This window comes from Mauremys mutica, chromosome 26, assembly GCF_020497125.1.
Source record: "Mauremys mutica isolate MM-2020 ecotype Southern chromosome 26, ASM2049712v1, whole genome shotgun sequence".
In the NCBI taxonomy this organism is placed as follows: Eukaryota; Metazoa; Chordata; order Testudines; family Geoemydidae; genus Mauremys; species Mauremys mutica.
In genome coordinates, this window is record NC_059097.1 from 12,880,642 (window position 1) to 12,893,542 (window position 12,901).

At 53.3% G+C, this 12,901-nt stretch overlaps 1 protein-coding gene across 1 annotated transcript; it reads left to right on the forward strand.

Annotated features, from left to right (window-relative positions):
• The first annotated feature begins 8,473 nt into the window (after positions 1-8,473).
• LOC123356658 (zinc finger protein 501-like) lies at positions 8,474-11,109 on the forward strand. The gene is made up of 2 exons (XM_045000047.1): positions 8,474-8,540; positions 8,812-11,109. The coding sequence occupies exon 2, from the start codon at positions 8,853-8,855 to the stop codon at positions 10,302-10,304; it is 1,452 nt and encodes a 483-aa protein (XP_044855982.1). The 5' UTR covers positions 8,474-8,540; positions 8,812-8,852; the 3' UTR covers positions 10,305-11,109.
• Positions 11,110-12,901: the final 1,792 nt, after the last annotated feature.

The following is a 12,901-nucleotide window of genomic DNA, read 5'->3' on the forward strand; positions in this document are numbered from 1 at the left end:
CAGCGGAGGCCACTGCGGAAGGGCCTGGGGGAGGGGGCGTATATGTTCCCATTGAGCCCCTGGAAGACCTGGGCGTACGGGTGGATTTTACCTCCGTCCTGCCCTTCCTCCCCACCCTGGGGAACCCCTTTCTGTCATCAGCCCTCTCCCCCGGGGCTGGAAGGACCCCGCCCCCGTCCCCGTCCCGTCCCGTCCTGTCCCGCCGGCAGCTCCAGACCCGGCTGCGGGAGGCGCCAGAGGGGTCCCACCCGTGACCAGGTGCTCTGCTCGGCGGGGGAGGCCGCCCCCTGGCCCGGCACGGAGGGACGCCTGGGACCGCCGGGGGCTGGGAGCTCGGACAGGGGAACGCGTCAAACGGGAGCCCCGGGCTCACGGAGGGGGAGGGGACCCCCGCAGACTGGGGGGGGCCGCGACTGCCGAGCCGCCCGTCCCCCCCCCCCCCCGGGGCCCAGCTGAGGATGCCGTGGGGAACGGCCCCACCCTCCCCCTGGAGTCCTGCCCTGCGGGGGCCTCGGAGGGAGCCCCTCCCGCCCCCCCTCATCCGTGCCCCCTCGGCGCCCAGGCAATCGCTGCTGGCAGGGAGGAGTCGGGGGCGGTGGGGGGAGATTTTGGCTCCAGTTTTCAGGAGATGGAGGCCCCGGGTCTGACCCCGGGCACCCAGCGGGAGGACGCCCCCTTGCCACAGGGCCTCCATGTGGGGGGAGGGTTAGTCACGCCGCCTCCTCCTCTCCTGCCCCTAGCCCAGGCCGCTGCCTCCGCTCTGCACCCTGGGGTGTTCCTGGGCTCGTCCATCTGCCCAGCCACAGAGGGCTCCGAGCCACACCCCTTGCGGGGACGGACGGGGCCGAGGGAGCGGGCCCCGAGCCCTTGGGTGCACCCCGCCCCGAGGCGACGTGCTGCCTTTCCTCCCAGCTGGGGCCCAGCTGCCATCCTGCCCGACACCGTGGTGACCGGTGCTGAGCGTGGGGTGCCCAGGCCCGGCGTCCTTGAGGGACCCCTGCCTCTCCCTGTACCCTCGGCCCCTGAACCCCGTCGAGAGGTGCTGTCCGCTGGGGACACTGACCCCACCTCGGCCTCTGCTCCTGATCCCGTTCCCGCTCCTGGCTCCAGTCCTGCCCCGTCGCATTCTCCGTCTCTCTCCCCTCCACATTCCCGGAGTCGCCTCGTTTCCCCTTCCCTGGGACGAGCCTCGGGGCAGTTTTCGTGTCTCCCCTTCCCAACCCTTCTCTGAGCGGCTGCGGAGGTGGGCGTGACGGCGCCGGGGCCTTTCCCTACGGGGGCCGACACTGATCCTCATCCCGCGGGTCCTGTCCATGCTCTGAGCCCAGCCCCGTGTATCCTGGCTCGGCTCCAGAGGTGAGCTCTGGGGTTCGTCTGGCCGGGATTGCACTGGGTCTCCCTGCACAGACGCGTGGGGTTCGGAGGTGGAAACCCCCTAATTTGTGGAACAGGAAACAACCCACCTAGCTGGGGTTAGGAACAAGCGCCAAACTCCCAGTGCTGGAGCCTGATCCAACTTACCACTGGCTACTATGAGAGATGAAGGGGGCACCCACCCGTCAGACTTAGGGGAGATTCCCCTCCCTCATATCCCGCTCCTCACAACAAGGAGAGTGTTGGGCTTCCTACCAGGGAGCTCTCCCTGCGCCCTGCTGGGGCCTCCATCTCCTGTATCAGTCGGTGGCTAGTAGGGGGGTGATGGCTCTGCTGGGAGAGAGGAGGGGCTCTCGCTTCGTCCCCTCCCCCTGGCGTTTCCTGGATGCTCTGAGCAGGGTGGGGATGGGACTCTGCTGACTGTGAGCCACCCAGAGCTCCCATTGGATTGGCTCCTCTGCCCCATGAGTGTGGGGCTGTCAGTATTGCAGCAGGTCCTGAGTGTTGGACTCTCGCTCTTTCAGGGGCCGGTGACCTTCGAGGAGGTGGCTGTGTATTTCACCAGGGGAGAGGGGGCTCTGTTGGACCCCGCTCAGAGAGCCCTCTGCAGAGCCGTCATGCAGGAGAACTACGAGCCGGTAACCTCGCTGGGTAAGGATTCCTGTCCCCTCGGTTCTTGGAAGGGGAAGTGACTAGTTAAGGTTCATGTCACCCCTACGGTGTAACCGTTACGCTGCCCTGAGGCAGCATCACCCTACATGCCAGTGACGCACACACCAGCCCTCTGCCCTCTCCTGCTGCACAACACTGCGGGGACAGAGCCCAGGAGCAGTTTGGCACACGGTCAAAGACCTTCTGGTTTTAAGGTGAAACTGGGGCTTGGGTCCCGCATAATGGACAGAAGCTTCCAACCTCGGCCTTCGCTCACACACTGATCCTGCTCCACGCAAACCAGCTCCGACTTGCAAACTGATCCCACTCCCCTGCCCTCGCCGTGAGGATTCCTTCGGAGTCACTGCCCTCACTGGCCCCTCACTACGCCCCGCAGATCACTAGCGTGTGTCCCACCAGAGCACTGACAATCCCCGTGGCCAGAACTCCCCCTTGTGCACCTTTAGTGACACCGCCTACAACACTGAGCACTGAAACGGGGCAGACTCGGTCCCTCAGGTGTCACATGCACCTCTCTGCAGACCACGGTCACAGCTCTGCCAAGCTGCTCCAACTGCTCCCTCCACCATCCAGCTACAGCTACAGCTGACCCAGGGCACACAGCTGGGGGCCGTGCGGATAAACGCCGGGATTCCCGTCTGTGAACACAACAGAAACGATGGCGCGTTCGTCGTCCTTCCTCGTATCTGTTATAGAGTCATAGAATTTTAAGGCCAGAAGGGATGATTTGGTTGTCTAGGCTGATCTCCTGTATCACACAGACTGTAGAATTTCCTCCGGTCTCTGCTGTACTGAGCTGGACACCTGGTGTTTGACTAAATCATTTTCAGAAAGGCATCCAGCCTTGATGTGCAGCCCTGAACAGAGGGGGAATACCCCAGGGTCTGGGGTAGTTTGTAAATCTTTGCACCACCCTCCCAGGGGCTCTTACCAGCTGCAGGGATGGGAGCAGAGTTAAGGTGGCAATGCAGGGAAGACGTGTACATTTACTGTTCATTTTCTGGTTTGCAGAGGTTTAAGTTTAACCACCGTCCATATGGTGAAAGGCAGGAGACAGCCCTGGGCACCCTGAGCTCTGCAGTGTAGTAGTTTCTGGGCATTTAGTTTTCTTCATCTTTTGTAGTGGACGTTTTGCCACTCTAACTGTGTCCACACTCATCGTTTTACCCATATAGCTCTGTGTGTGTGTGTGTGTGTGTGTGTGTGTGTGTGTGTGTGTGTGTGTGTGTGTGTGTGTGTGTGTGTGTGTGTGTGTGTGTGTGTGTGTGTGTGAGAGAGAGAGATTGGGGGGGGGGGAGGAGGGTGTGATTTTTCACAGCCCTAAGCAACGGAGCTATCTTGGCAGATGTGTAAAGAGGAGACCACGCCAGAGTCTGCATGTGGCTTTTACAGCACTTCAAACTATTCTCAAGAGGGAAGCGACAGACCCACTCAAACCGCTGGGCCCTCTGCGAGTCTCCCTGGAGAGTCCAGCCCCTGTTCCATTGGACGCTCTCAGTACTCTCAGGTTCACAGATATTCCAGCTTAACAGTTACACCTCCCGTCACCGCTCCACTTAGCACAGCACCGAGACGATGTCTACACTAGCACTTTGGTCGGTAACGCTTTTTGTCAGTCAGGGGTATGGAAAAACACACCCCTGACCAACTGAAGTTTCACCCACAAAAGCTCTGGGGTGGCCAGCGCTCTGCTGGTGGGGCCCGCTCTCATGCCGACGTAGCTACGTCTGCTTGTAGGGGGTTTCATTCTGCCGAGAGGAGAGAGCTCTCCCGTTGGCATGGAGGGGCGAAGTACAGCTGTGCCTCTGCAGCGCAGACGTCGTCTGAGACGAGTCGTAGTTCAATCCATGAAGTCTAGAGATTCCAGGGACAGCAAGTAGAAGTCTTGGGAAAAAACAGTTGCACACAAAGTACAATCAGAGCCCTCTGGCTGGGTCCTAGACGTACAGACCTGGAGCCTGTTGTATGTTCTACAGCAAAGTCCTTCCAGCGTTTCACAGCCGGGCTGGGCTGAGATCTTCTGTTCATGAGACCAATCACGCTGCCAGCTTGCCTCCACGCTGGAGGATGCAGGGTGCCCCTCTGTACAGACAAATGTACCTCGCTCAGACACAGGATCCTGCTGTTATTATTTTGTGTAAATTTCCTCTCTTGAAGATTTCACAATCTTTTCACTAGCATTTGGCTCAGCGTAGAAACTGCGGCACCTCCCCCATCCCATCTGTCTCTGGTCTCATTCTTAGATTGTCAGCTAATCTGAGGGGCAGGGACCGTGTGTTTGGTCTGTGTCTGTAGAACGTCCGGCACAAGGGGGTGATGGTCACTGGCTGGGGCTATGAGCATTACGGTAACAGAAACAATCCATACCAGTCCTTGGGAGGGTCCAGGCCGGGGAGGGAGGGTGTTGGCGAGCAGAGAGGTGGGGGGTAGGTTTGGGGTGAAGAGTTGCTGTGAGCTGGGACGCCTGGGGGCAGGAGATGCACCATGGAGTGGGTCCTGTAGGGAGTTGGTTTCAGTGGGCACGAACCGTTCCGAGTACCCCAGCTCCCCAAAATCGTAACCTGGGCAGTAGCACCTCAGAGTTACAAACACCTGGGGGCGGGAGTTGGTTTCTAATTCTGAACAAAACGTTGTGGTTCTTCTTTCAAATGTTTACAACTGAACAGTGACGTCATACAGCTTTGAAACTTTATTATGCAGCAGAAAAATGCTGCTTTTAACCATCTTAATTTAAGTGAAACTAGCACAGAAACACTTGCCTTTTCGTGGCAAATCTTTTTTTTGAAAACTCCCCTTTATTTTTTTTAGTCGTTTACATTTAGCACAGGACAGTTCTGTGTTTGCTTCTCTTTTGGGGGGTTGCGGGGGGGTGTCTTTCTTCCTGGCTGATTGGGTGTTTCGCATTCCAGATGAGATGTACGGTTGACCGGTCAGTTCATAACTTTGTCACGCTGAGGTTGTCGTGTGTTTGAAAGGTGTCATGGAAGGTTACGGCTGCACTACAGACACTCTAAACCAACAGGCGCGCGTTCCCCCCTCGACTTAATTACCGCACGCCCCAGGAGCGGCAGTCGCTTTGTTGGCAGGAGACGCTTTCCCACTGACACAGCGCTGGCCACACCGTCACGCCACTGTAGCTTACGTTGCTCAGGAAGGTGGCGTCTTCACACCCCAGAGTAACATTATTTATGCCGACACAATCTGTAGTGCGTATCTAGCCTAAGATACCAATTAGGGCTGTGAAGCGATTAAAAAAATTAATCGCGATTAATCAGACTGTTAAAAATAATAAAATATCATTTATTTAATATTTTTGGATGTTTTCTACATTTTCAAATATATTGGTTTCTATTGCAACAGAGAATACAAAGTGTACAGTGCTCACTTTGTATTTATTTCTCATTACAAATATTTGCCCTGTAAAAAACAAAAGAAATAGTATTTTTCAATCACTGTAGTGCAATTTGTCATGGAAGTTGAACTTACAAATGTAGAATTATGCACAAAAAATAACTGCATTCAAAAATAAAACAATGTAAAACTTTAGAGCCTACAAGTCCACTCAGTCCTACTTCTTGTTCAGCCAATCGCTCAGACAAACAAGTTTGTTTACATTTGCAGGAGATAATGCTGCCTGCTTCTTGTTCACAATTGTCACCTGAAAGTGAGAACAGGTATTCGCGTGGCACTGTTGTAGCTGGCGTTGCAAGGTATTTACATGCCAGATGTGCTAAAAATTCGTATGTCCCTTCATGCTTCAACCACCATTCCTGAGGACGTGCGTCCTGGCTGATGACAGGGTCTGCTCAATAACGATCCAATACTGTGAGGACCAATGCATGTTTATTTTCATCGTCTGGGAGTCAGATGCCACCAACAGAAGGTTGATTTTCTTTTTTGGTGGTTCAGGTTCTGTAGTTTCTGCATCCGAGTGTTACTCCTTTAAAGTCACCCAGGATTACAGATGACACAACCCCTCACGGGTCTGGATTGCCCCCCAGCATGTGAAAATGGCCTCGGTTGGTAGTGAAACATCCCGAGAGTCTTGCTCCCCCATCAGCAGCTGGAATAGCCACCATCTCTCTTCTCTGCAGGCTCCTTGGATATTGGGGGCCATCATTCCTGACGTCACCTGGCCTGATGCTTATTTTTCACAGTCTGCTTGGCCAGAGGAATTAGAATATGTTGCTCCTGAATTCTAGCGGCTAATTTCCGAGCATTCTCCACACCCAGGGATTTTCATACTCCCTCCCGTTACACCTGACTCACTGGATTCCCTAACGCTGCAATATGCGCTTTCCTGACATCTAACAGTGGTGAGCTCCTGCAATCAGTGATATCCCTGCCCTTCCTATTCGCTTTCTCCGCTGAACCCCACCAGCCCATGCTGACTGTTCCCAGATTGCCCAGGACTCTCTCACTGTCTCTGGACCTCTCTGTCAGCAAGAAGCAGAGCCCGGGAGACTTGCCCTCTGTCTGGAGTCTTCACTTTCTGAGGCGTTCATTTACCGTCTGTGTGTTTTAGGAGCCTCTTTGCTAATGAGTGTCTGTGACGTTACCCAGGGTACGCTCTGGACTGTTGAACAGCTGTCCCCCGTCACTTCTCCAGCCTGGGGTGCCTTTCCACGCTGCTTTGCTGTGAGAGCAGTCACTCCTGGGCAGCCGACACACATTCTCCAGCATGTCACTCGCAGTACTGAGTGCTGCTACTCAGCCACTCGTGAATGACACCCCAGGGGAATACCGGCCCATTCTCCCCCAGAAATGTGTGTCTGGCACTCTCCAGCACATTACTGAACAATACAAGGTCATACAAAGTCTGTCACTTCATCCATGCACCAGGCTTGTTATCCCAAGTGGAATGTCTCACACACTGTAATCCAACAGTAAAGTTGTTCTATTGTTGTATCTATTAACTACAGAAAGAAAAGATTTGAAGTGACCACAAGGAATGAGGCATAAAAGTCAGAATTGCTCCCAAAAGAAATAAAAGATGAAACGCAAACTATCGTCTGACTTCACAAGCTAGAGCAGATCCACAGCCAATGTCTCTTTCTCTCCACATGCCGTGACAGGCTGGGTTTCCTTTCAGCCAGGGGCCCCGCCTCCCAAAGTTCAGTTCTTCAGGAGTTGTTCAGAGAGAAAAGGGGCAGGAGAGACAGAGCATCGAGTGTTTTCCCCACCTCTTTTTAGAATTCAGGCCTTTGTGCTAGAAACAGCTTCGGTGTTCAGCTGAGCCGTGGTGACGGGCTGTCTGTCGTGGTTCCAGTCCTCCCTGGGATAAAATGTCAATTTCTCGCTCACGCCTTCTCCAGCTCACTACCGGAGAGTGGCCATTTAACCAGGTGTTGGCCTTGCTGTCTCTGAGGAACTGGGCTGTGGGTGTTCCCCAGAACGGTAACAGTTTTTTCAGTAACATCCTGCAGTAAAATCTTCTCTCTTTTGTGAGGGGGTCAGGCCAGCCGGCTGCAGGAGAGTGGTGGAAGGCAAGTATATTAGCCCCAGGATAAGCAGGTTCCTTTCCCCTGGTAACTGAACAGGGCTTACTCCAGGTTAATTAAGACACCTGGGGCCAATCAAGGGGCCTGCCAGAACCTGTTAAGAGCCTCCGCTCCAGCCAGATAGGAGCGCGTGATAGGTGCTGTGGGAGGCAGGCAGGCGGACTACTGGAGAGCCGGGCGGTGCAGACGCTGAAGAGCACCAGGAGGGAAACCCCACAGGTACAGAGGCGAAGGGCTGGGGAAACCCTGCCCAACACGGCAAACAGCCCTTGGGGAAGAGAACCCACCAGAGGGGAGAGACTGAACTGGGTATCTGGCCTGTCACCACCATGCCCAGAGGGGCTACCAGAGATTAAGAGGCTCCCCTCCCCCTTCCCCTGTCACAAAGGCCGTGAGGAACCCTGCTCAGGCAAGGTGTGAACAGTAAACCCAGGGGCATGGGGGAATCCTGAGGGGGAGAGGAATATCCCAGCCCGCCACTAAGAGGAAGTACAGAACCCACTGAGCTGGAGAAGGAGCTCTGTCACACTATATATGCAGTGTTTCTATTTTAACACACAGTTTAACAAGACAATAATGTTCAGCATGTTATGAGTTTCCAAATGATGCCTGACAAGGCACACTTCGTATAAAATATATCATAATTTTGCAAAAGAGTGGATACAGGGTTACAGACTGTCACAGTGTCTGTGTGTGACCCTAGCAGATATGTGTGTATTTCAATCCCTCTTAAGCAGAGTGTTCTGCATCTTTGAGGACCTGGGGAGCTGGCCCTGGGATTTCACTGGTTTACTAAGGACTGCGTTTTAAATTAATAATTATTTTTCATGACAAAATCATATAAATTCACCTGATCTCCTTTGTTTTCTTTCTTCTGAGTAGGGTTTCCAGTTTCCAAACCTGATATCTCCCAGCTGGAACAAGGGGCAGAGCCGTGGGTCCCAGACCTCCAGGGTTCAGAGGAAAGAGAGATCCTGAGATCTCTCTGCACAGGTGAGGAAACATTTAACCAACTCAGAATCTGTAAGTGCCTGAGCAAAAAATCTGGGGATACCCTACAAAGAGTTTGGGAGCGCTCGGTTCAGGATTGTCCCCAGCAGGTGTCATATCGTCAGGGCAGATATAGCTCATAGCTTCCTCCCTTCCGTCTGAGCATTTGGATGGGATGTGAAGGCAGAATTTGGGGGAAGAGTTTGGGAGAATTCAGTGCCTGTTTTTTGACATCTCTCCAGCACTTATTTTGGTTTGCTCTTCCCTTCTCCAGCCCAGTTTGAGGTTTCTGTCTCTGTCCCAGCGGGTGACGCGATGGTGAGTGAGAATGAGGAGCAGAATTCTCAGCAGGAAGATCCTGAGCAAGTGGAATCAGACGGAGCCTTATCGCAAAGCTCCAAAGCGGACGTGTCCAGGAGTCATGAGCAGGGAACAGCCTGTGAGGTTCAGCGCAGTCCAGAGAGTGAGCAGGGAAACCAGCCAGGGGAGAAAATGAGAAAAGTAATTTACCCTTGGGAAACTCACAGGGACCTGAAAGAAACCACAGTCCAGCAGAAAATCCTCAGAGGAAAGAGAAAATACACATGCACTGAGTGTGGGGACAACTTCAGTGACTGCTCAGCCCTTATTAAACATCAGAGACTCCACACGGGAGAGAAATTCTACGAATGCTGCAAGTGCGGGAAAACCTTCAATCGCATCTCACACCTCACTCGACATGAGATAATCCACACAGGAGAGAGACCCCATGTATGCAGAGAGTGTGGGAAAACCTTCACCCTCAGCTCGTATCTCACCACACATGAGCGAATGCACAGGGGGGAGAGGCCCTTTCAGTGCTCTCAGTGTGCGCAAAGCTTTACTCGGAGCTCATCCCTCATTAGACATGAGAGAATGCACACGGGAGAGAGACCCTATAAATGCTGTGAGTGCGGGAAAAGCTTCACATCCAGCTCAAACCTTATTCAGCATCAGAGAATCCACACTGGGGAGAGGCCCTATGAATGTGGCGAGTGCGGGAAAGCCTTCAATTGCAGCTCAGAGCTCACTAGACATGAGAGAATTCACACAGGAGAGAGACCCCATGTATGCAGAGAGTGTGGGAAAACCTTCACTCTCAGGTCAGATCTTACTACCCATGAGAGAATCCACACAGGGGAGAGGCCCTTTCAGTGCTCTCAGTGCGGGAAAACCTTCACTAGGAGCTCAGACCTTACTAGACATGTGAGAATCCACACAGGAGAGAGACCCTATGAATGCTGTGAGTGCGGGAAAAGCTTCATTGCCAGCTCAAAACTTATTCAGCATCAGAGAATTCACACCGGGGAAAGTCCCTATAAATGCCGTGAGTGCGGGAAAACCTTCAGTTGCAGTTCAAAGCTCACTAGACATGAGAGAATGCACAGGGGGGAGAGACCTTATGAATGCCGTGAGTGTGGGAAAACCTTCACTTACAGCTCCGATCTTACTGCCCATGAGAGAATCCACACAGGGGAGAGGCCCTTTCAGTGCTCTCAGTGCGGGAAAAGCTTCACTAGGAGCTCAGATGTCACTAGACATGAGAGAATCCACACGGGAGAGAGACCCTATGAATGCTGTGAGTGCGGGAAAAGCTTCATTTCCACCTCAAACCTCATTAAACATCAGCGAATCCACACTGGGGAGAGGCCCTATAAATGTGGTGAGTGCGGGAAAGCCTTCAATTGCGGCTCACAGCTCACTAGACATGAGAGAATCCACACGGGAGAGAGACCCCATGAATGCTGAGAGTGCGGGGAAACCTATCCTCACAGCTCAGATGAGAGAATCCACACGGGAGAAATCCTGTGAATGCTGCAAGTGTGGGAAAACCTTCACTCTCAGCTCGCATCTTATTAGATGTTGGAGAATCCCCACGAGAGAGAGATCCTATGAATGTTGTGAGTGCGGGAAAACCTTCATTCAAAGCTCATACCTCAGTACTAGGTCCATTAATTACAGTTAACTCATGCAATTTGCTCAAAAAGTTAATCACGATTACAAAAATTAATCGTGATTATTCACAGTTTTAATAGCACTTAAACAATAGACTACCAATTGACTTTATTAAATATTTGTGGATATCTTTCTATATTTTCAAATATATTGATTTCACCTACAACACAGAATACAAAGTGTACAGTGCTCAGTTGATATTATTTTTCTCACAGCTATCTGTACTGTAAAAATGATAAAGAAAATATAGTATTTTTCAGTCCATCTAATACTAGTAATGTAGAGCAATCTCTATCATGAAAGTGCAACTTACAGATGTAGATTTTTTTTGTTACAGATCTGCACTCAAAAACAAAACAATGTAAAACTTTACAGTCTAAAAGTCCACTCAGTCCTACTGCTTGTTCAGTCCCTTAAGAATCTCTGCAACCAGCTTAAATCATCATCTAGGGTGAGAATTTGCTACTCATATCCAATCTCTTTAGTATATTAAGTTTAAATTGTGATTTTTATTTGCTAGGTAATCTGCTTTGATCTATTTGCTATCTCTTATAACTACTTTTCTTCCACACGACTTAAAATCTATCTTCTGTGGTTAATAAACTTGTTTTTGTTTGTCTAAAACCAGTGTGTGGGAAGTCATATCTTGGAGCAGAAAGCTGTTGTGTATTGCTCTCCTCATTGAGGGAGGAGGCGAATTTCATGAGCTTACGCTGTACAGTTCTCTGTGCAGTGCAAGGCGGTATAATTTTGGGTTTACCCTCCGGGGGTGGGGGTGGTGCCTTAGCTGTGCCTCCCTCGGCAGGGACCGCTTAAAGAACCCGTGTGTGTGTAACTGCAGCCGGGTGTGTGTAGTGAGGCGGCCTGGCTCCCAGCCGCTCCAGAGAGGGACGAGTCCCTACGGACGCCAAAGTGGGCGGAGTCACTGGAGCCTGCGCCCGCCCCCCAGAGGTCACGGCGCAGGGCAGGAAGTATAAAAGCCGAGCCCCAGGGCTCAGCAGCTGCCTGGCCGCCGGAGAGGCCAGACGCTGGTGCCCCAGCTCCCGCTGGGGAGACTCCGGCCGCCTGCGACCGACCCGAGGACTGGCCATACCTGCGGAGACTGGACGCCGACCCGACGCTGGAAGAGCCCCTAAGCCGACCGGTACAAAGGGACCCCGAGGAGCCCATGGTGTGGGACGCTGCGGAAGACGCCGCCGAGACAGAGGTACCGGCAGAGGGGGAGGTCGGAAGTAGCCCGGGGGCAGCCGACCCTAGTCTGGCTGCACCACACCCAGAGCGGCCAGGATCCCCACTGACACAGCAGCAGACGGCCTGCCGCTGGTAGGGCCCCGGGCTGGGACGCAGAGGAGTGGCCTGGCCTGCGTCCCCCCCGCCACCCCACTCACGGGTGGCCGTCTCCCCCTCGCCCCGACGCTCAGGGCCCGGAGCCTGGGCTTCTTAAACTACTGAGCTGTTTGTTCAGCCCCTGCCGGAGGGCCTGAGCTCCTGGCCGTTCCCTGGCCCACCAGGCTAATTCACCAACGCACCGGACTCGTGAAGTGAGGCGGCCTGGCTCCCAGCCACCCAGGGAGGGGCGAACCCCCAGCAGCGGACGCTTACAGTGTGTCACTCGCTACCCGTATGTGCGCTGGTGGAAGCGCATTGTGAAGCCTAGAGGGGTTGGCAGCTTGTCACAGCAGTACAGTGTGAGTGGAAACCCAGGCTGGTGGGTCAGGGGGTCTCAGTGGGATCCCAGTGCCAGGTGGCACCCCAGGGGGGAACCCATCATAGTGGCACAGTTGAGCAGGATCATATGCACAGCTGGCTGCTCTGAGACACTGGTGGTGATTTTATGTGAGTTTTAAATGTAGTGGCTGAAGATCAGTCAAAGAAGTTACCGGTTATTTTCTGTTTCCTTATTTCGGGCAAGGGAAGTAGGGAGAGAAAAACAGGAAACTGCATGAAAGTGAGACTAGTAAGAAGCTGGATGTGTGCAGGTTGCAGGCAGAAGAGAAGGGGAAAGAACACAGGGGACACAGGGCATTACAGCGCCTGCAGACCGGAGCAGAGAACGCCAGCCAGGAAGCTGCACACCTAAGGGTCCTGGAACTGCAAGGTAAAGCAATGGAGGGGAAGGAAGAAGAAAGGAAACATGGACTGGACTTGATATAGAGGTGGAACCGGGACCCCCTCTCCTGCCTCCCGCTCCGGGGCGTCCCCTCGCCAAAAATCAGTGCTAAATGGAGCAGGCTTGAAAGGATCAGAGGAGAATGTGGTGGGAGAATCTCTTGTCCTAATTCTGAGTCACCAGACGTAACCTGCTCTGAAAGGTCACTTGACTCTTTCATTTTCATGTCGTCTGCCTCTCTGTGAGGTGGGTTTCTATCTTTCCCGAAGGCTGGTTGGTC